Source organism: Pelodiscus sinensis, chromosome 13, assembly GCF_049634645.1.
Source record: "Pelodiscus sinensis isolate JC-2024 chromosome 13, ASM4963464v1, whole genome shotgun sequence".
NCBI classification, from domain to species: Eukaryota; Metazoa; Chordata; order Testudines; family Trionychidae; genus Pelodiscus; species Pelodiscus sinensis.
In genome coordinates, this window is record NC_134723.1 from 25,984,065 (window position 1) to 26,007,864 (window position 23,800).

The window sequence follows — 23,800 nt, forward strand, 5'->3', positions numbered from 1 at the left end:
CACAATGCACAAGAACTAGTCTGGAGGATGAGGCAACAGCTGATAGCCAATGCCAAATGTAGCCAATGTAATCCAATAAAAAAAAGATGAGGGTAACACACCACTTGGAATATCAACTCATAACTCATGGTATTAAAATATAATTTTTAATAGCTAGGGGTATGTCTACACTGCCACCCTAATTCGAACTAGGGTGGCTAATGTAGTCATTCAAACTTGCAAATGAAGCCTGAGATTAAAATATCCCGGGCTTTATTTGCATGTTCCTGGGTGCCGACATTTTTAAATGCCCAGTAGTTCGAACTCCCTGCCCGCAGATACTCTTCATTGCAGGGGAGTAATGGTAGTCCGAATTACGGGCTTTAATTTGAACTGCTTACCCCGTGCCGCGTGTAGCCGCGGGCAGGGAATTCGAACTACCGGGCATTTAAAAATGGCAGCGCCTGGGAACACACAAATAAAGCCCGGGATATTTTGAGTGACTACACTAGCCGTCCTAGTTTGAACTAAGGTGGCTAGTGTAGACATACCCTAGTTTTCCTTTTTTTGCCAGTTTAACTTTTTTTTCAAAACAATGAGAATGAGCCCAGTCCTGCAACAAGATCTGCTAGTGTGTGTTTTACTGAAGGCTGGTATAGGCACTGGGATTAGCTGACTGAAATGCTGGCTCACGGAAAACTATCTATTCAATGACTTTTCAGAGATGTTCTATATGCTATCTGTGCTTGGACTTTCAGTTTATGGTTCTTATAGGCTAAGTCATTAGGACAGGCATTGTAGGATACTGGCAGAAGGCAGTTCCTTGGTAAAAACAGAGTCCACACTGGCTCTTTGTTGTCAATAAAGGGAGGGGAAAAAACAAAAATCTCAGAGCTGGATTTTTTTTGTCCACAAAACTGGGTATTTTTCCCAACAAAAGTGGCATTATAGTGTAAATGCTTTCACTGTTTTGTTGTCAAAAGGCAGGTTTTGGTGACAAAATATGCCAGTGTAGACAAGGTCTTATTTTCTTCTGTCCCTCTGTTTTTACCTGATGGGCTAAATGTGGAAGTGTTAATATAATCACAATTGTAAGCAATATATTACTTTAATAAGACAACAAAATCCAAGCCAGGAGCTTCTTAGTAGTACACACACTGGTGTGCTTTTTATAAGACAGGTAAAGACCTAAATTATGTTATTAATTTTATATTTCCCCTGGCTACCCAAAAACGTGGAGCTGTTCAACATTCTCCAAATGGTGTTAATAACATACCTGAATTCTTGGCAAAAACAAGACAAGCCAGAATAGTTGAGGTTATACTTTCTGTAATGCACACACAGAAAAGGAGAGAAAACATAAATAAAGGATGTCAAATTCAAGGCAGGTGCATATTTGCTAAAAAAACAAACCAAAAAAAGGGGTGTGTGAAAATGAAACAGTTAATACAGCTAATGAACAACAGCAGCTAAACATGAATAAGGAAAATGACATTTTTTGCCAATATTAGTATTGCATGACAGACACAAAAAAGAAAAGTTTAGTGACATTAAAAAGAGCAGTAACTCACTTTAAAAGATAACAAAGTAGGAATAAGAGCCTCCGGAAAAGGGCGCTTTTTCCGGAGGATCGGGGCCAGTGTAGATGCTCTTTTCCGGCTTTTTTAAAAGCCGGAAAAAAGCGGCGGACATTTTTATTTAAATGCCGCGGGGGATATTTAAATCCCCCGCGCATTTCCCTACTACGACTCATGAAATTTACATGCCCCTTCCGGAAAAGGGGTCAGTGTAGACAAGCCCATGGAGAAATGACAACAAAAACACTTTTGTTGGAAAGCAGATCAAGATATAGAAAATACAATTCAATATTTAATTACTTGTAAAGGCTCAAAATTGCTGTAAAGTAAGTCCTCTACCATAAACAATTTTTTATAATTTAAAAGTAATTTAATTATTCAATTATTTTGTGCAGCTGGAAAAACCAAGGATTGAACAACACTGAGCAACTGGCAGAAATGTAAGATCCTTCCCTGAATTAAAAGCAAAAAGGACTGCATTTAATAAAACAAAGAAAATATTAAAGGCTTTAGTCTTGTCCCATTTAAACTGGTTTTAAACTTGTGTAACCTCCATTGAATCACAGGTATTACTCCTGATTTAGACCCCCCCCTACACACACATCTACCTGGCAAGTTATAGCATGGCAAGCCAATGTGCACATCTACGGTACAGCAGCCACTGCAGACACTACTTAGAGCTTAGTAGATATCCCAGAACATGCCATAGCACAGAGGTCCCCAAACTAAGGGGTACATCCCTCAAGGGTTTACGGAGGAATGTTTTGGGGGAGAAGCAAGGCCTCTGTCAGTCCCCATAAGGGGCAGCACAGAAGTGCCACCCAACCCTTGTCTGCCCTCAGCTCTGCCCCAGCCACCCGCCCCCCCAGCTCTCTTCTGGTCACCACCCTGGCTCCAAACCACAGTTCCTGGCCCAAGCCTCACTCCCAGCCCTAACGCCCGACCATAGCTTCTGCTTTTAGTCCCATCCCCAGCCTCAGTCCCTGGGTGCAGCTCTGCTCCCACCTCCAGTCTTGGCTTCCAGTTTCAGCTTTGCTGCTGGCCCCAGTCCTACCTCTAGCTGCAGCTCAGTCCAAGCCCTGGACCTGCTCCACCCTTGGCCCACATGCTCCTGTTTGCACCTCCTCCAACTCTTCCCCATTTAGGGTATGTCTACACTACAAAGTTAGTTCGAACTAACGAATGTTAGTTCGAACTAACTTTCATAGGCGCTACACTAGCGGTCCGTTAGTTCGAATTTAATTCGAACTAACGGAGCGCTTAGTTCGAACTAGGTAAACCTCATTCCACGAGGATTAAGCCTAGTTCGAACTAGCTAGTTCGAATTAAGGGGTGTGTAGCCCCTTAATTCGAACTAGTGGGAGGCTAGCCCTCCCCAGGTTTCCCTGGTGACCACTCTGGCCAACACCAGGGAAACTCGTCTGCCCCCCTCCCGGCCCCGGACCCCTTAAAGGGGCACGGGCTGGCTACAGTGCACGTGCCAGGTGCAAGCCTGCCAGCACCCAGCCAGCAGACCCTGCACCTGGCACGGATCGAGCCACCCACCCGATGCCCCCCAGCCCTCCCCCTCTTCCCGGGACCAGGCTGGCAGCTCCCGGGAGCTTGCCCGGGACCGCAAGAGGCGGGCACCCGCCTGGGCTAGTGCGGACATCGTGGATCTCGTCCACGATCTCCGCACTAGGGACAGGAAAGTGGACGGCTTGGGCAGGAGAGCTGCCAGCTGGCCACCCAGGAGCAGGTGTGCAAGACAATCAAGGGGGTCCACTGAGACCCCCAACCCTGAGCCCTGAGCTTACAATGGCTGTCCTGGGTCAGACCAAAGGTCTATCTAGCCCAGTAGCCTGTCTGCCAACAGCGGCCAACCCTAGGAACCCTGGAGGGAATGAACCGAAAACAGTGACCAAGCCATTTGTCTCGTGCCATCCCTCTCCAGCCTTCCACAAACCTTGGGCAGGGACACCACTCCTACCCCCTGGCTAATAGCACTCCATGGACCCAACCTCCATGACTTGATCTCACTTCCCTTTAAACTCTTTTCTAGTTGTAGCCTTCACAGCCTCCTGCAGCAAGGAGTTCCACAGGTTGACTCTTTGCTTTGTGAAGAACAACTTTCTGTTACTACTTTGAAGCCTGCTACCCATTCCTTTCCTTTAGTGTCCTCTAGTCCTTCCTTATGGGAACTAATGAAGAACTTTTCTTTATGCACCCTCTCCACCCAACTCCTGCTTTTAGAGACCTCTATCCTGTCCCCCCTCTGTGTCCTCTTTTCTAAGCTGAAAAGTCCCAGTTTCTTTAGCCTCTCTTCATATGGGACCTGTTCCCAACCCCTGATCATTGTAGTTGCCCTCCCCTCTCCCAGCCTCTCTCTTCCCCTCTCCCACCTCCTTTTCCCAGTCTCCCCCAGTTTTGTTCAATAAAGACAGATTCCATTTTGGAAGACACGTTATCTATATTTTGTACATCAAGAAGAGGGGCTAGGGAAGGGTAAGTGGAAGGAGGTGAGGGAGGAATGGGGCATGAGCCCCCGATGGGGAGGACTGGGCTGGCTCTGTGGGGTTCTGGGGGTGGAAGCTCTCCTGCAGCCCCCCAATTGCCCCCTCTCCCCAGATGGCAGCCTGCGGCAAGTGCAGCCGGGCTGATGGCCGAGTGCTGTGATGTGCCCAGTGTGGGTAGTCCGGGCAATGCAAGCCAGGACTGCTTTGCAAGCGGGGCACCCCTGAGAACTGTCTGTCCGGGGTGGGGGTCGGGACCCTTTAAGCACAGCCCTCGGCTAGCCTGACACAGCATCTCCACGCTCTAAGTCCTCCTCTGATGCCCTGCCGGCACTGCTTCCGGCCATCCTTAACCCCGCTTCAGGGTCCACTTAATGTGGACATGCTAGTTCGAATTAGCAAAACGCTAATTCGAACTAGTTTTTTAGTCTGGATCCGTTAGTTCGAATTAGCTTAGTTCGAATTAACATTGTAGTGTAGACGTACCCTCAGTGTCCATTTAATGGATTTAAAAGTAGCCATTCTTCTATAAAGGAATTTCACAATCCAGCTACAGAGAGAGTATGGAATTGATTTTCATATGCAAATTTGACACTGTTTTCCTCAGGCTTAACAAAGGCTATGTCTAGACTGTAGGCTTCTTTTGGAAGAAACTTTTCTGGAAGAGATCTTCTGAAAAAACTTGTTCCGAAAGAGTCTACACAGCAAAAGTGCATCGAAAAAGTTATCTGCTCTTTCGAAAGATAGCGTCCACACTGAATAGACACTATCTCGCATTTAAGCTGTGATTACTATGGACGGAGTGGCCACCAGGGCCCCTGTGCTTTTTCTTCTTTCCTCTTCTTTCGAAAGAACTTGTTCTTCCCTGTCCACACAAGCCTTTTTCCAAAAGAGCTCTTTCAGAAAAAGGCTTCTTCCTCATAGAAAGAGCTTTCCCAATGTCAGAACACACTCCCTGTTCTTTCAAAAGAATGCGATTGTAGTGTGGACGTAAGTGAAACTTTTTTGGAAAAACACGTTTTTCCAAAAAAACTCTGCAGTGTAGACATGCCTAAAGACACTAATTGGATGGCCCATCATAAAACCAGTTTTCCTTACATTTAACACTGACATCGAAAGCTGAGTATGGGACACTTCCAGTCCACTCTATTAGCCTCATTAGCACCTGTACTACTATTGACAGGTACATTTTTTTTCTTTTCTGATTCTGATAGTCCTCCTTATTCCCCACTCAAGCTCATCTGAAGAAGTGGGTTTTTCCCACAAAGGCTCGTGATACTATATATATATATATTTTGTTAGTCTCTAAGGTGCCACAGGACTACTTTTTGTTTTTAAAATTACAGAGTAACACAGCTACCCCTCTGAGTCAAGACCCAATATAAGAAACTGGCCCAACTGTTATCTCTCTAATTAATCTATTCTAGAGTCTTTCTTCTTCAGATAGGGAACTGTATTCTTCGATTCACTATAATTTGCTGTTATTTTACAGGTTCTTTGTTCAAGCTCCAAATGCAATAATTGCAGTATTAATAGCACACAGCCAAACCACAGGTGTTTAAAGATGTGAACAGCCATGTGAGGTAGACCTTTTTTGTCATGTTGTGTCTGAAGTTTATATTCTAATGGGAAAAAATTGTCAATTAAAAACACAAAACTGCTTTATGGTCCCTAAAGAAATGGAAATAAATGTGCAAGCATACAACACATTTGCAGCTATTTCCTGTCCATGATCTGTTACATTGCAACGCCAGTCTGGGTTTGAGGAAAGCATGTTCTCGTGCCAAAACTGTTTGGAATGTACAAAAAAGGTCAAGACTAGGAATTTATATGTTTCACAGTTATTTGGGAATTACGGGAAAGGAACTTGGCTACTCATGGCATTGAGTCAAGCATACTGGTCACACAGGTGTAATAACCCTGGAGTGCTCTGTGCACAGAGACTTTCAATCCCAATTGCATTTTAGTAGAAGGAAGGAGCATTGTCTGTGTGATCACTGGAACTAGACAGATGAATTGGTTTTAAAAGAAAAAACAAGAATCAGTTCTAAAACTCTTCTCTTTTTGGAGCTATGCCTGACAATATCAATTATTTAGCAATGTAACTTCTATGCCTATATCTTACATGAATGTGTACTTAAATCTTGCCATTTTCTGTGCAATACACTTCAGACAGCATATTAGAGTTACACACAGCGTGTGATCTGTGATGAAACTGTTTTTTTTGTTGTTTGTTTTTTGCTATTGTCCCTAAAAAATGAGAATAACCTAGACTGAAAGGTTTGTTTACTTGGCATGCATGAGAAAATCGAATAATCACATGTGGATTTAGCCCTTAACCTTCCATTTTTGTGGTCTTCAGTGAACTAAAACAGCCAAAATATTGCAAGGATGGCAATATGAATTGTTTCTAACTGGACCATCAATCAAAACTTCTAGAACTTATATGAAGGAGAAGGTTTCTTGACATTTCTAGTCATATTTTGCAAATTCTGGAGGTCCAGATAACCATGCAAACTGTCAAGTGTTAATATGAACCCAAACCTGAATTTCCAAACTTATGAAATGTACATTACTATTCATATTATTTGTTGCATGCTAACAATAGTTTTGCCCTGAGAAAGGCATGACACAGTGATTAAAGCTTCAGGGGGTAGCCGAGTTAGTCTCTAAAGTGCTACCAGACTATTTGTTGTTTTTTAAGTTTATCCTGTACAGACTAAAAAAACATGTAGATGGTATCATGAGCTTTCGTGGGTACAGCCCACTTCTTCAGATGACTGGTCATCTAAAGAAGTGGGATGTGCCCATGAAAGCTCATGATACCAGCTACGTGCTACTCGACTATTTATTGATTAAAGCATGTAGGCCTTCAATTCATATAATATTTTTTTTTATCCAGAGTGTGTTGGGAGCTGCAAATAGGAACAAAGAAGAGAAAGGGGCTAGAGGTCAGACATCAGTGCAGAAAGAACATAGCTTAGAGATGGTAAGCTTAAGAAAGGTGCAACTTGCAGCACTGGAACATTATTTATCGCAGCTAATGCACCAGTGCAGGCTCAGAGATCCAGCAACAGTTATGTGCTGAGACAGCCAGCCCACTAGAAAGAAGTTGAAACCCACATTTACTTTTATATGAGCTCGAGTGAATTATAAAGGATAAAGAAAGGACCATGACATCTACTATGGAAGGTCTTTGATGGATAAATGGAACAGTGGCCCTCCAAGTGGCATTCATCAGACACACACATGATAACACATGATAGATCCAGATAAAGACCAAACTTTAAATATTAATGTATTTGAAAAGACAAACTTGTCCAACTATAAGAGGCCACCAAGAATAAGTTATGAAGACAAGAGTGAAGAAGGATAAAAAGAAAGTTAGGCAGGTGGTGTAGGTGGACTGCAGGAAAAGAGAGGCATGGAGAAGCTACAAAATGTGATCAGAAAGAACAGAAATGCAAGGAGAAAAAAGATGTGTGCAGACCTGACCAGTCCCAAACCAGGGAATTTCCCAGATTAGGGGAGATCAATGCTTGTCCTTCCACTTCCAGCCACCAGCTCCCCTGCTCCTCCCCACTGCTGCCAAGGCTCTGCTGATTTGCTGTTCCTCCCCACAGGGCACTGTAGATGCAATCTGGTATCTCCCATGGGATCACCGACAATGCTGGACCAGAGGTGTTGCCAGACCAGGGAAAATCCAGATTAGAGAGGTTCAATCTATAGTAAGTACTTTAACGCTGGCTGTGAAGTGCAGAATTTTTGGGAAAAAATGTCCTCTGAGCTAGCACTATTTCCTGACAAAAGCTTCCCATAATAATTTACAATTGCATTGTAATCAGCTTGTTTGTGGAGAAAGGTATCTTCCCATAATACACAGTTTGAGGTCCCAAGACATGATGCTTTTATTCAAGCCAGTAAACAGTGAATAAATTGAAAGATAAGAGCAGCTGAAGAGCTCAGGGTGCTGGTAATACAATGTAATGGATTTTCTTGCCACCTGAATTTTTATTATTTGTAGTACAGAAACCCCCGAGAGCCGAAGTAAGACCAGGACTTCTCCCAAGGTCTGGTTTATTTTGTTTCGGATGGGGTCAGGAATTCAGTCCACTTAAAGAAACACAGGGGAACAGGTTATCTTAAAAATGTGGCTTTATGTATGAGTTCTTGAAACGGTTGTACACAAAGCCATACTTTGGGACTTTCACAGAGTTATGGCAGTGTCCACATGACATATTACTTGGCACAACCATGCAGTTTACATTGACAACCAGATTTGCTACTTATGCACTATCTAGAGAAGCCCTAAAAGGTCCACATTCATGCCTAGGTTAAGAGCACTGCTGAAGCACTATGTTCACCTGCCAGGAGAGAGCACCCAGGGTGATTTACAGCCATTCCCACCACTGCCACATTGCTGATCAGGGACAGGACTGAGTGGTCTAAAGCTGCTTCCAGAAGACAAGTTGAGTTGTCTTCAGATGAAGGATTTTCAAAGGGGTAGGAAAAAAAAATGGATGGAATCCAGAGGAACCATCACACCAAAGCAAAGTTCTGGTCTTATAAGTGCTGAGATGTGGCAAATCTCAGTCTCAGTAAACCCCTGCATGCTCCTCCTTTACTTTGTATTGCATCATGTACTGCAAAGCTAATTTAAAAATCACATGAAAATAGCATCACAAGTGTCTTCACAAGAAGCAGGGGCCTCTCAAAGATGTTCTTTCCTTACTCCTGATAGCTACTGAACACAAACAAGTGCAGGAAATGCATCCTGCTGGACTATTAAAGAGACAAGCCAGCACTTAATCTATTAGGTTACCTCATTATCCAGTGCCTAGTGCCACAAGCAAAACAGGTGCAAGGATGCCAAAGAAAGAGGAAAGCAGGGCCTGTTAATGGGTTGGGTTTCCACACTTTTAAAGGTATTAAAAATACCTTGCTGTGTTTAGAGAACAGCTACATAGAGTAGACATTAAGTAGAAGAAAAATATAAATGGCTGGAGGGAGACATTACTGCTGTAGATGTAGTTTCTTCTCTTTCTTAGTACAATTATTAGTATTTAAAATATTATTATTAATTATTTGCATTATTATTATAGCATTGATTTAAGGTTTTTAAAGTATACAGCACACATAAGAGAACAGCAGCTATCCTTGGTTTTACTGCCACACTAATAAATTTAGCATTTCAATGGGACTGAACAAAACATTATCTTCCTTGAGATAGACTAAACAAGGCTGCCCTATAGTACCACTCTAGGGGCACTCTGTTTCCCATCTTCCACATGGGAATCTGAGTTCAAGTTATTCTCACCTGAGTTCAAGTCCCTTATATTAGAGAGAGTAGAATGTTCTGGGGAGGGAAAAAGGCACAAACTCCAGCTGATGTAGTTCTCTACCTCCAATTGACAACGGGAACAGTTTTGGCAGAGGTCGATTTTTCTAAGTGTAGAGGAGACAGTACTTTAGTACAGTGACCCCAAGTGGAATTCTTTATTTAGCCAACTGGGCACAATCTTTGAACTAAATTGATCTCAATGTTTACAATGTTCTTAATTATTCTCAGCTGTTTAGAAATTGTTTGTGAGAACAAATTTTGGTTATGATGACTCACAATCTGCTTACTGCTGGTATTCATGTGCGATTTCATGCAGTGTGATTAGTTACTCAAGTCAAATTATTTGCCCTTCTAGGCATTCAGCCTTGAACCTATTTGAGTGGGCATCTGGAAATAACTAAAGTAAACAACATTGCTGGGTCCAGTGATTTATTTATGTTGTTTTGTTTTTTGATAAGATCTTGTGGGGGCTGAGAGATATTTATGTTGCAAAGATTGGCTGTTCTGTTCCTGGATGAAGGGGGATTGGCCTCTTCTCTACAACTAGGCTATGTCTAGACTGGCATGATTTTCTGCAAATGCTTTTAATGGAAAAGTTTTTCAGTTAAAAGCATTTGCGGAAAAGAGCATCTAGATTGGCACGGATGCTTTTCCACAAAAGCACTTTTTGCGGAAAAGCGTCTGTAACAATCTAGACCCGGTTTTGTGCAAGAAAGCCCCCATCGCCATTTTTGCCATCGGGGCTTTTTTGCGCAAAACAGTTTTTAGCTGTCTACACTGGCCCTCTTGCGCAAAAACATTTCCGGAAAAGGGCTTTTGCCTTAATGGGAATGTCAAAGCATTTGCGCAAGAAGCACTGATTTCAGACAGTAGAACGTCAGTGCTTTTGCGCAAAATCAAGCAGCCAGTGTAGACAGCTGGCAAGTTTTTGCGCAAAAGTGGTCGCAGCCCTACTGTTTTTTTAATGGCGATTTTAATTACTCGTCAGGGCAGTAAGAGCTGTTGGATAGGTGTCTTTTTGGTGTTCAAGTGAAAACAAACCAATTTCTATCCTTAAGTATAAGGGGCTGTTGGGATGAAGGCAGAGCAGGATGGATTTTCAATAAGATGGTAAACAGAGAACTAAAGCAGAAAATTAAGCTGGTCAATTAAACCATGGGGTTTAAGTATTAGCCTTTTTCTATCCAATCCTGCTACTTGCTACTTAGAAAGCACCCTTCTACAGAGAAGAGGTCTTACTGAAACCCAAAAAAATCAAATACATTTACAAAGACAAGATGCATGAGGTACAATATTTTATAGGACCACTTTCTGTTGGAGAAAGAGACATGCTTTCATTCGTACACTGAGCTCTCCTTCAAGTCAGAAAGCTTATAGTTAATCTGGTTTCTTTCTTCACCCTCATTGCTCACTCACTTTGTGCCTACAGTTGGCAGAGGTCTCCACATGGTGGGCGATCCATCACAAGTACCATATGTTCTTCAATCCCCACATGGTCTTCTCTTCAACCAAGAGCATTGCCAATGTAGCAACAAGTCCCAGGTGCACACCACATAAGCACATAAGAAACAGGTGTGTGAAGGAGGTAATGACAGTTTTGTATCCATAACACATTCACTCCAAGGTGTACTTGTGCATCTGTTAGTTATTTATGAATCCCTTCCCCATTCCCTGATACCCCCCCCCCCAGTAGATTTACTAACAATCAGGCAGGTGAGTAAGCTTCCTTCTTAAATAAAATAAATGTGGGTGTACTTGTGATGGAGGGGAGATTGAAATAGACCCCCAGGGAGGAGGTGATGTATGGGTGACAAGCAATGCTGGAGGTATACTGCGTCAACTGGGAGCACAGCTTAGGTTTGCAAAAATCAGAAGCAGTCAAGAATTAGTACCTTACATTTAAATCTCACTTTTCCAGGTCCAAAGCATTTTACTAACATTAATTAATTTTCAACAGGCCTGTCAGATAACCATAATAACCTGCCTATCTGTGCTTTATATATGGGGGACATGAAATATAGATTGAACCTCTCTAGTTTGGTACTTTCTGGTAACACCTTCAGGCAGCATCCGTAATCCGATATGATTTTAGTTATCTCAGTGTTTCTCAAAGTGGGCTGCAAAACCACTCTGAGAAACCTGCTAACTAGCTGCTCCAGTGTGTTTACTGGCTCCCATTAGCTCCAGTTTGCCATTTAGATGATGGCATAGAGAGTACACTTATTAATTTTGCAGATGATACCAAGGTGGGAGCGGCTGCAACTGCTTTGGAGGACAGGGTCATAATTCAAAATGATCTGAACAAACTGGAGAAATGATCTGAGGTAAATAGGATGAAGTTTAAGAAGGACAAATGCAAAGTATTCCACTTGGAAAGGAATAATCAGTTTCACACATACAGAATGGGAAGTGACTGTCTAGGAAGGAGTACTGCCAAAAGGGATCTAGGGGTCATAGTGGACCACAAGCTAAATAAGAATCAACAGTGTGACACTGTTGCAAAAAAAGCAAACATGATTCTGGGACGCATTAACAGGGGCATTGTGAGCAAAACACAAAAAGTTATTCTTCTGCTCTACTCTGTGCTGATTAGGCCTCAGTTGGAGTATTGTGTCCAGTTCTGGGCACCACATTTCAAGAAAGCTGTGGAGAAACTGGAGAACGTCCAGAGTAGAACAAAAATGATTAAAGGTCTAGAAAACAAGAGCTATAAGGCAGGCAGAAGGAACTGGGCTTGTTTAGTTTGGGAAAGAGAAGATTAAGAGGGGACAGGATAACATTTTTAAGGTATCTAAAAGGATGTCACGAGGAGGAGGGGAAAATTGTTCTCCTTGGCCTCTGATGATAGGACAAGAAGCAATGGGCTTAAACTGCAGCAAGGGAGGTTTAGGTTGGACATTAGGAAAATCTTCCTGTCTGTCTCAGGGTGGTTAAACACTGGAATAAATTGCCTAGGGAGGTTGTGGAATCTCCATCACTGAAGGTATTTAAGAGCAGGTTAGACAGACACATATCAGGAATGATCTAGACAGTGTTTGGTCCTGCCGTGAGGGCAGGGGACTGGACTTGATGATTTCCTGAGGTCCCTTCCAGTTCTGGTATTCTATGATTCACAGCCAAGGGGAGCGATGAGAAGTGGCATCCCAGCCCATGGTGCTTCCTACAATTCGTCTTGGCTGCATATGTGAACTGGAGCCAATGGGAGCTGCAAGGATCCATGGGTATGGAGCCAGTAAATAAACACACCAGAGTGGCAAGTTGACAGGTTTCTCAGAGTGGTTTCACGGACCACTTTGAGAAACACTAAGTTAGTTGGATGTCCACTTATGGGTGTAGCCAAGTTTCCTGCAGTCCCATGAAGTTTGTTTACAGCCATGAGTCCTGGCTCAGTGTTCTGTGTTATTTAGCTCTAATTTACCCTCTAAATGTCTTCTGAGAGCTCAGTAAACAGTGGAAATGTTGGTATGGCTGCTAGACAACTTCCCGGTGTTGAGCAAATTCACTTTAGTAGATTTGCTGAAATCTTTGAGAGCATCCCATAACCCCAGTGTGGCAAAACAATGAGTACACAGCACAGAATTGCATGCAGAGTTGGAGGAAAAGCAAGAAGGGTCTCATTTCTGAAAAACATGTATTCATTAAAAGGGGGAAAAGTATAGAAATGTGGCACAAACAGTTGTGTTTAAATTAAAGTTGTCTGAAGAGGTAGCCCTAACTTGCACTCTTACTGTTTGGATGAATCTGATACGACTATTTGCAAGTATTACATACCGTGCAAAAAAATCTCTGAGAAACCTCAGCAGCATATGATCCTGTATGCAACTTGGAGAAGAAATAAAGTATCTTCTGAAGGGAAATTTTATTTGGTTCTAGATGGATGTACAGTATGCATACAATTACAAAACAGTATATAGGCTCAAACTAAAACTTCATATGCAAAAACCTTTGAGCTTTGGATGTATTCTAAACTCCAGATCTACATTTAGTGAATAGATAAAAAGTATCAAACCAAAATCTGAATCTAGAAGTTGGTTCTTTGAAATCTGAATTTCACACACATGCTTAGCTCCCTCTCCATTTTTCAAAGATAGATGTCCCAGTTAGGATCCTGTTACAGGGCAAGTGGCCCCTTTAAGGGGAGTCAGGGCCCAAGATGCCCAAAGCAGTCTTCTGAAGTCCCTCCTAGGAGTAACAGGCTGCCCCAGCTGGCCTATTAACAGCTAACTAGTAAACAAGCAGCTGGACTTAAAGGTTACCCAATCTCAATTAGAGGAAGCACTTCCAAGGAACAGGACGTTCCAGTGGAGAAGAGCTCTCAAGAGAGCTCACTAGAGCCGAAAGATAGAAGATATGCCCCTCGAGATGGAAAAACAGCAGCTGGCAGATATCCACCAGGACCTGGTCTCAGCCAGAGGGTCTCCAAGACAGTGGCAGGAAGCCCAGCCTGACAGGAAACATATACTACCTTGGGGAAGAACTGCAGATGGTGATTCTCCCTGGACCCAGACTCTGGAGAAGGACCCTATCCAGTTTAGCAGCAAGAGACCCAAATCCAGCAGTAGGGACATGAGTCAAGAGAGGCATAGGGGAGTGGAATAGGTCAGCAGTGGTCTCAGATGGACTTGGTCTTCCAGGCTGGGATGAAGATTTTGCTTACATTTTGTATTAGTTTTTCTTCTTTATTATTGAGACCCTTCAAAGGGGGCACTTCTTCCTACCTAAAGTTCTTTGTGGAATTGTTTATACCCCAACTGAAGAGAAGTCAAAGCAGGATTCAATCATACATCATGCCCAACCAAGAGAGAGTGCATTAAGGGTGAAAGATCTCATAACATGTCCTCATTTCAGTGCTAAGATATCTAAAAGGAATATTTGGGGTGTTCAAATGCCAGTCTGAGGCTACATCTAGACTATGTAGGAAGGAACGCATTTGCTCTTCCGCTTTTTTTTGTGTAAGAGCAAACACGTTCTTTCGGGGATCCCTGTATACCTCTTTTATATATATATATGTATAATGGCCGAAAGGAGGCTTTTCCACCATTTGGCCCCAACTAGATGGGGTCAAATGGCAGAAAAGCCTCTTCCAAAAAAAAAGTGGAAAAAGCTAAGCAAAATGAGAGCGGATTTTGTGTAGCTTTTTCTGCAAAAAACATTGCAGCCTAGACCTATTCTGAGTGTTCAGATGCAGCATTAGGTGCTTTAGTTTGATGATAGGTCCATAATTACACACCGGTGACAGACTCAGTACACCTGTAATTTTCCAAACCACAATTATCTAAAATTAGTTTTGATCCAAAACTCGGTTGTATCCTTCAGCATTACTGAAAATTATCTTCATGTCCTGAGTGCTCATTGTTCCTCATGATATGAATGACTCAGGTTGTGCTGTCTATATCTAGTATACATTTGAGAGAGTTTGTCTATCTCTGTTTATTTGTTCAAGAACTCCTCCTAAGCGATAAGAGCTAGGACCACCAGATTCGGTATACAGCTTCCTCTTAGAACTTAAAGCAAGGTCAGGGTTTGGTTGTGCCAGTGAAATGGGATGCACTTGGAATGGGATTGCTTCTCATAAAACCACACAGTAAAGAGAAAGAATCGCCAGGCAAGTGAAAGGGGCTGGCTGGAGGCACGTCCCCCTGTCTGGGACTGTCCCAGCTATGAGCCTCACACTCCCCTCCAGATTCCCTTTAGGGAGTATGACTGGGGATGGAAGCTCCACCCCCTATTTCTATAGGAACACTGCTGGCTGTTCTCTTTCATCAGGGACCAAGAGGAAAGTGCAGCTTGCTGCACTACTCACACAGGCTGGGGAGTGTCAGGGCGCACAAATATGGACTTGCCCCAGCCAGAGGATGTGCACACCTCCCCTGGCTGTGCCACTAGATCTGCAGCAGGCATGGATTGGTGCTTTTCATCTAGCCCCAAGCTGTGGTGGTCAGAGAAGACTGGAGTAGTCTTCTCTTCCTGGGCCAGTCTGCATACTGAACCCCTCATCCCTAGCCCCACTCTAGAGCAGTGATTTAAATGAGGAAGAACAACAATTAATTGAAAAGGAACTGAGCAATGCAGGGTAAATCTTCTAGTATAAGCTTTCAAATAAAGATCTCTTACATATCATATACAAATAGAGCTGAGTATACATTTTACATAATTATCAATTGAAATGTTTAAATTATTTTTAGCAGCATTTTGTTTTCCATAATTTCTTCTTTTCTCCATTTATTTCAGTAGGTCCCTGAGCTAAAAGAAAGTAACCATGTGAATTATAGTCAAGAGGCTAAATTCATCCCAGAGTAAGAACTTTAAATCTGATTGTATAGAAGACAAATCAAGTGAACCCTTCTAAATGTGTATTAGACATCATGTTTAACAATGTGCCCTTCTCTTCCATAGTCTTACTCCAACATGATGTGCCTGCGTACACCCAGATAGCAACCATTATGAGCAGGTATCACAATCCATTTTCACCAAAGCTTTTTTCTGGTCTTCAAGGACAAGGGTTCTCTATGATGTTGCCAAACAAATTAATCATATGAGCTTATAGATATAAGCTTGGCAGGAACTAGCTTCATAATTGGCACTGCTTTTTGTACCTATATTGCCATGCATTGATCTATAGGAGCTTGAGAGCAGTTCACCCAACTTTCATCTCTTCTTGCAACAAGGCCAGCCTATTGTCACGTCAGTTTAAATCTTCAGGATGTGCTTCAGCTAGATCCTCAGATGTCACCTCTTTCCGTGACATGGATCAGGCATGTAGCTATAAACACCTACCACCACAATTTTTAGGCTCTGAACATTGTAGAAGAGGCATAAATCACCCATCAGGCTTTTGCCTTCTCTTTTACCTCCTCAAAAGTAGCAATACACCCCAAAGTATAAACTGACTGCTAGTAGCACACCACTTACTGTATCAGCAAGGAATATTTAAGCTTAAATGATTCCTGGAAAATATGGACCAAACATTTGTGAGGGTTTATATTTTTAACACATATAGCAATAGGTTCAGATAGCCTAGTACAGATATGTTTTAAATAGAGGTGGCCTTGAATCAAACTCTTCATCTAAACATCCAAATTCTGGGAAAGTTCATGTCCGGATCTGAACTTTGTGGCTCAGGCCCAACTCTAGTTTTAAAATTCCTATTACACTTGGGAGTACCATAGAGAGAAACATGGCTGGCCACTGGAAAAGGGAGCATTTTGCATAGTCTGTTGCTTGAACCCTCTAGCTGGCATAGGATCATAGTAGAAAGCTCCGAAATGGAAAAATCACAATGTGGGTCTTGGCATGAGGTTTCTCTTAGATCTGAGCCCATGCTTTTCACTTTAGACATTCAACTGTGCTAATCAGTAATTAGTATAGGGCTGCTTTTCAAACATTAAATTAAGCAAGATAAGCTAAGGCAAATACTATATTGCATTGCAATTCATGCCTCTATAAAATCCTGTGTTTTCTTTTTTAAATGCTTACAAGTAGATCATTTATATTGGTTCAGTTTTCTTTAAAATCTTATTAATGCATATTTTTCATGATCTATTTCCCCATCAAAGCTCATTTCATATGCAGCATCTGGTGTTTGATGAAGTATTGCTTTTATTTAATTTTACAGCTCAGTTGACTAAAACAAAAGGCGGTTGAGTGACTTACCCAAGGTCATTGGATGAGTCAGTGTCTCAAACAGGATAGCAATCAGTAACACTCTTGGCTTCTAGTTTCAGTCCTTGTCCTCATTATATGATCTAGACTGCCTTTTATTTTCTTTCTTGCGTAATGTCAGTGCTTGAGAAAATGAAAGACTGATTAGAGCCAGACACAGTGTGAGCAGAAGATGGGCAATTTTCACTGCACACAGCTGTGCCAATCCACTCAGTCTTGACTGTAAACAATCTTGAGCCCCAAGACAGCTTTGCCAATATATTTCAGTTCTGGCCTAGAATACTATTGATATTCCCACTCTGGGCCTCTGCCGAGTAGAGACTGCCAGTTGGGCCAGATTGAGCACTGGTTGTGCAATGTACACAAAAAAGGTCAAAGAACTCATTTTCACTTGTGACCCAAGCCCGTCAGCTCATTAACACTGTAGAAAATTGAAAAAGGATGATCAGAGCAAGAAAGATTCAAACCAGCATCTGGGACATACTAATATTACACAGGATTAATTCAGATAATATTTAGAGAACAATTCAAATGGATGTTACTTTGTCCATATAAAATCATATTGCTTGATACAGAATGGATTGCCTGCCACATTATATTTGAGCCAAAACTGAGGCATAGGGCCTTCCCATACTGTGTGTATGGTGACATTAGACTGTAAATGTACTGTACAAGGAACTGTACAGAGAACATGATACACAGGGACTCAAGTTACATTCTCAGGTGGAAATATAGCTCCTTCAGAATAAAGCTTTGTCCGATGTTTGGGACTTGAATCAATAAGTTACTACACTGAAGCAAATAAAAATACACAAAAAGTTACCTTAACTGACACTAAGGCTGTATTTACGCAACAGGGACAATCGTGACATAGCAATGGTGTTGTAGCTAATACAACCTGGAATTTTAGATGCAGCCTACAGCAACAGAAAGGGATTTTCTGGAACTGCAGGAACACCACTTACTTGAGTGATGGTAGCTAGGCCAACAGAAACATTCTTCTATCCACTTAGCTGTGTCTATAACAGGGATAAGGTCAACCTAGGTACAGTGCTCAGGAGCAGTGGCAGCCTGTCAATACAGGTGAACTAGGCGGTCAGCTAGGGCACCAAGATAAACGGCTGTTCAGGGCTTTGTAGGCGGGGGTGCCGATCGTGCGCTTTGCCTAGGGCGCCAGTTGCCGGCAGCTCGTCTAGGGCCGCTCCTGCTCAGGAGTGTGGATTTTTCACACCCTCAAGCATAGTAGCTATGCTGACCTAAATTTTAAGGATACACCAGGTCTGGGACCTTGACCCTCAAAAGTCTGTTAAATTCAGGATCACTGGAACTGAGGGTTACCACGTTAGTTTGGAAATACTGAATCAGTCACTGACCTGGTCTACATTTAAACTTTAGGTGGACAGTGAGTGCTCAGTTGGGAAAAATCCACAGTGCTCAGTGTTATAGCTATGCCAGCCTATCCTCTGGTGCAGATACAGATAGGTCATCAGAAGAATACTCCCATTTACCTAGACCATTGCTCAGAGAGGAGGGGTCTCTACAGTGATGGAAAAATCCCTGGTCACTGTAGGCTGTGTCTATGCTGCCGGGTTATTCCAGTGAAGTTACACCACTGTAGCCATGCTACTCTAGTGCCTGTAACACAGACTCATATCTTTCCCATCCTGTTCACTGCAGATGTCACAGACTCCATGGGGTGTACTCTCAGTGAATTGATTCCCCTTCATGATTATTATCACAGCCTCCTGTGCATCCACCTATTCGCATTATTTTCTGAGCTTCGGACCCTGATAGCAGAACCAGAAAGGAACAGATGTCCTCTTACTCTGAGACCCCTGTATGACTAGACTCAACTGGCTATGTTCCTCTCCCTCCCTGCACTTCCTTCCTATGCCTCTTTTAAAAGCCCTGGGTTGATGTGGGGCCAATTATGTTTTTACTTCCCTCTCCCAAGCTTGATCAGCCCAATCAGCTTTTCCTGGGGTACTAATTAGCATCAAAGTGATTAGGTGTGGGATCATCTACTCACTCTCTGCATACTTTTACGGTCCCCATACTGCAGACATGGCCTTATTTCACAGTGGGTTGTGTCTATTCAAAGCAGAGCTGAAACAGGAATGTCTGTACTGTGTGTAAGGGTGGCCCCACTCCTGGGTCCTGACACGCCGCTCAGGCCTACCTCAAGTAGCCTCAGTCCTGCATGATTTGCCCTTGGCAGGATTTCAGCTCCAGTCTCTCAGCCACAAAGGTTTTGGGCCAATGTCCCAGGGTCAGCCTGGGCTGTGAAAACAGTCCTGTCCAGCTCTCCAGCTGGGCTCTCAGGCTGCCAGCAGAGGGAGGGACTAACGACTCTGGTCTGAGGCACCTCACCCTCCACCACTTAGCTATCTCTGGCTGGGCTGGGCTGTCTTACTCTCCTCTCCTCTTCTCTTCCTGCCAGGAGGAAGTCCTTTAAACAGGTTCAATGGCAGCCTCAGGTGAGATCAGCTGCCTTTGCTTAATTTGCAGCAGCCCTATCTCTGTTGCCCCTAATTGCTCAGGGCTGTTGCTGTCTTTCACTCCATCTGCTGTAGTCCTCCAGCCTGACTCTGTCACAACAGATTTAGCCATTGTTACATATTAGTCTCTGAGACATAGCAATATGATATTTTTATGTATTTATTTAGATAAACCTTTTGTATAGCAATGGCTCCCATCTTTCCTAACTAAGCAGGCAGGCAGAGACCTATATAGGGGATATGGTAATAAATCTGTGGCCATCTACAAATATGTTTGTTGTCTTGTGGCACTTCACACCCTCCTAGGATTTCACAATGACTCTTGGGGGTTGGGAGAAAAATTAAGATTATTTTATTCCACAAACACAGCCCTAGATCCCTTGATCTAAAAGGGAACTTGCAATATAAAGCACATCAAGTTATTAAAATGAGCAATAGCAAACTATCACATGAAAGGTTCGTGATAGATCGAGTTCAGGGGGAAGAAATACTACAAATCTTGTAAAAGTCTGTGCTTCATAAAATTCCTAATCTGATTTTACATATCCAAGAACAATGGACAAGCCTGGAATCATCATCAGTTACTTTGGATACTTTTCTAAAACAAGACTCTAAATATTCTGCATTAATTACACCCAACACTAAAACCCTTCCTCCCTGAAAACCCGAATTGACCTCACTTTACTGATTCTCTGCCAAAACTCTTCAGCTGGTCTCAAGGGTCAGTGACACTTGTCAAGCAACAGCACTCTGTGTACGGTGCATGGCATTCACAGTAAACTGACTCAGTACATCACTCCATGGTATGGAATTGTGCACAGAGATCCAGAAACCAAAAACAGATGTTAAAAAAATGATCTAGTTCTTGAACTGATAACTGTTATTTTAACTTATACTATTTCTTAAATCTCATGCAAGAGGCTTTATTTTATTTTATTATGTGCATTAACAGATATAATTTGGAATAAAATATAAAAGCATAGAAATAAATCTAGGAAACCTAATCTTTAGCAACAACAATGTTACAAATGAGGACATTTTATAGAGTAACTTAATCACACATGCACACACTACAGCAGGATTTTATATCCATTGAGATTTGGGTTTGATATGGCAGAGAGAGAATGTGCTAAATAAACTGAACACAATGTATATTGGAAACCAATGGGATTAGAATACAGTCATTGGAGAATATATTGTCCCACATGGTAGAGGACATAACTTAGTAGAAAGGAAGACAAAAGTGATTCTCCTGAGGCTTCAGTACACAAATTGACCTGCAGTTGTATCTAACTCTCTAGATTCCAGACCTGCTAAGCACAGCCTGTGCTGCCAAAAGCTCTCTCAAATTTGGCAGACACGAAGCTGACTGCACTTCAGAGGGGTCCAATAGGGGAATGCCAATACAGCAAACTATCTTACCTGCAGTTATTTCCAAGAGTAAGGGCTGCTGTTTGATTCTCTTCCACCTAGATGTACTGGCTCCAGAAGGCAGTGCTTTGCAAAATGATATCAACCTCAAGGGCTAGCACAGAGATGCCATTCCTGCCATTGCTATTTCCAGAAGGGTCCAAGCCTACTCAGCAATACTCATGCATAGCTGAGAATATAAACACCAACACCAATGCATTTTATAAAACACTGTCTATAGTGAGATCCTTTGTCTCCCAAAATCCAGTAAAACAGAGGTACATTTAATTATTTCAACTAGATCAAGAACACAAGACAAACAAAAACAAATCAAGTTAAAACAATGGCTGGGTATATTAACAAGACACAGCTGTCACTCTCAGGCTATGTCTAGACTGCATTGCTTTTTCAAGATACCGGAGGTATCCTGGAAAAGCAATGCCATGTCCAAGGAATGCGTCCGTTTTTTTTAAAAAAAAAATTCAAAAAAAGTGGACGCGCTCTTTTGCCATCCCTGTAAACCTCGTTTTACAAGGAATAAGTGATGTGTCGAAAGAGCACTTTCTTTCAACATTTGGCACCTTGTAGACACATCAAATTTTGAAAGAGCCTCTTTCAAAAGTAAATCCAACTGAAACTACAGGCAGTCCCCAACTTACGCGGATCTGACTTATGTCGGATCCGCAGTTACGAACGCAGCTTTTCTCGCCCTGGAGGACACGGACTGCGGGACCTCGCGGTCCCGCCGCCCGTGTACTCCGGGGAGAGAAAAGCTGCTCTGTGTCTCCCTGGTCTGCAGACCAGGAAGACGCAGAGCAAAGCAACGGAGGGGCTGGGGCTCCGGGGCAGCCCAGGCACGTCCCACCGCCGGCTTCCCCCGCTGCTTTGCAAAGCCGCGGAGGGGCTGGGGCTCCGGCTTTGCAAAGCCGTGGGGGAAGCCGGCAGCGGGACAGCCCAGGCGCGCCTGGGCTGTCCCACTGCAGGCGTGCTCCAAGGCTTTGCTCCCCGTCTCCCTGCAGACCAGGGAGACGGGGAGCAAAGCCTTGGAGCACGCCAGCAGTGGGACAGCGCGGCGCGCCTGGACTGCCCCGCTGCCCGCGTGCTCTGCGGCTTTGCTCCATGTCTCCCAGGTCAGCAGACCAGGGAGACGGAGCAAAGCTGTGGAGGACTTGGGCGTCCCCACCCCTGTCTCCCTGGTCTGCGGGGGGGGGGGGGAGGTTGCAGCTAGTGCCCCCCCAGCAGACCAGGCTTTTCTTGCCTACCCCTGGGGTAGAGCAGCTGGGGGCTGCCGGGTTGGTCCCGCAGCGCTGCTCCGGACCAACCCGGCAGCACCCCAGCTGCTCTGCCCCAGGAGTCCTGATTCAGCCGCTGCTGGTCAGTTTCAGCAGCGGCTGAATCAGGACGCCTTAGGCAGAGCAGCTGGGGTGCTGCTGGGTTGCTCCAGTAGCGCCGAGGAGCCGCGCTACTGGAGCAACCCAGCAGCACCCCAGCTGCTCTGCCCCGCCCCAGGCGTCCCCAAGTCAGCCGCTGCTGAAACTGACCAGCGGCTGACTACAGGAAGCCCGAGGCAGAGTTGCTCTGCCCCAGGCTTCCTGGAATCAGCCGCTGATCAGTTTCAGCAGCAGCTGACTTGGGGACGCCTGGGTTTCTTAAGTTGAATCTGTATGTAAGTCAGAACTGGCGTCCAGATTCAGCCGCGGTTGAAACTGATCAGTTTCAGCAGCGGCTGACGCCAGTTCCGACTTACATACAGATTCAACTTAAGAACAAACCTACAGTCCCTATCTTGTACGTAACCCGGGGACTGCCTGTACTGGAGGACTTTCAGAAAGACAATACCTACCTGAAAATTGAGATACAGGCATGGCATCTTTAGACAAAGTAGGATAAGTAAGAAAAAACAGCCAACTTATTTGATGTTAACTCTCTGACATAAACCTGTTCTTCAACAACAGATAGTAAGGCTGTTCATTGTTAGTAGGCAACTACTTATTTATTTAGTATGTGCAGTCAAGTACTTACAGATGATATCTACATACTCTAGTAGAAGCAGCGGCTGTGTATAAGCTCCAGAGCTTGAACTTTCCTTAACTCCTTTCCTACACTCTATTATGACCACTGTTTTAATTGTTTTGATTGTTGTACTCCTTTTCTGCATAACCCTATGTATTGTGCAATGCCTAGATAATGTAGCTATCTCTTGTGTGCACATTTGATACACAGCACCAGGAAAGATCCCTAATCAATTCCTAGATCCTAAACCCTCTAATCAGGCCATTGGGTACTTTTAAATTCCTCCAAGGTGGGCAAGAGGCACTGGCAAGCCACCATCTTGCATTCCTGGGATGTGGTGTGTCGTATCAGGGGGTGGAATGTGGCCAGACAGCCTGCCTCCATATTATCCATCTTATTTGCCTCTCTGAAGCACAGGGCAGAGAAGGAGCAATAATATCAGCATAGTCTATGCTGGCTCATCTGATCCTGAGAAGCTGAAACACAGATATGTGGATAGAGAGTAGCTAAGTCAATAAGCTGGCCTCGAGGCTGCGGCTGGCACCTATGTTGATTCGAACACACACAGTCCCAGGAAGAGGAATTTCCCACTGAGAAAACAATGTCCAGTACTTCAAAATTTAATCATCTCAATTCTCTCTTACAAGTGTAAATTAAGTTCACAACTCCCTTGTAAGAACTGGTCTCACAGCAGACAAACCAGCATCAATTGGCATGACAGATAAGAAAGAGAAATACGTGACCCCATGATTATATAAAATGGGCCCAGCACACACTCACTTGGAGTGTCATTCTACCCTCTACCTGCTGGTCGGGTTAGGTGTTTGA

At 43.5% G+C, this 23,800-nt stretch overlaps 1 protein-coding gene across 1 annotated transcript in view; it reads right to left on the minus strand.

Annotated features, from left to right (window-relative positions):
• Positions 1-21,045, minus strand: part of ZDHHC15 (zDHHC palmitoyltransferase 15) — a 226,177-nt gene extending 205,132 nt beyond the window's left edge. Inside the window, exons 1-2 of the mRNA XM_025178030.2 lie at positions 20,972-21,045; positions 17,043-17,174 (exon numbers count right to left, since the gene is read on the minus strand). Coding sequence (XP_025033815.1) covers positions 17,043-17,052 — 10 coding nt within the window. The 5' untranslated portion in view covers positions 17,053-17,174; positions 20,972-21,045. The remainder of the gene's footprint in view (positions 1-17,042; positions 17,175-20,971) is intronic.
• Between the last annotated feature and the right edge of the window lie 2,755 nt (positions 21,046-23,800).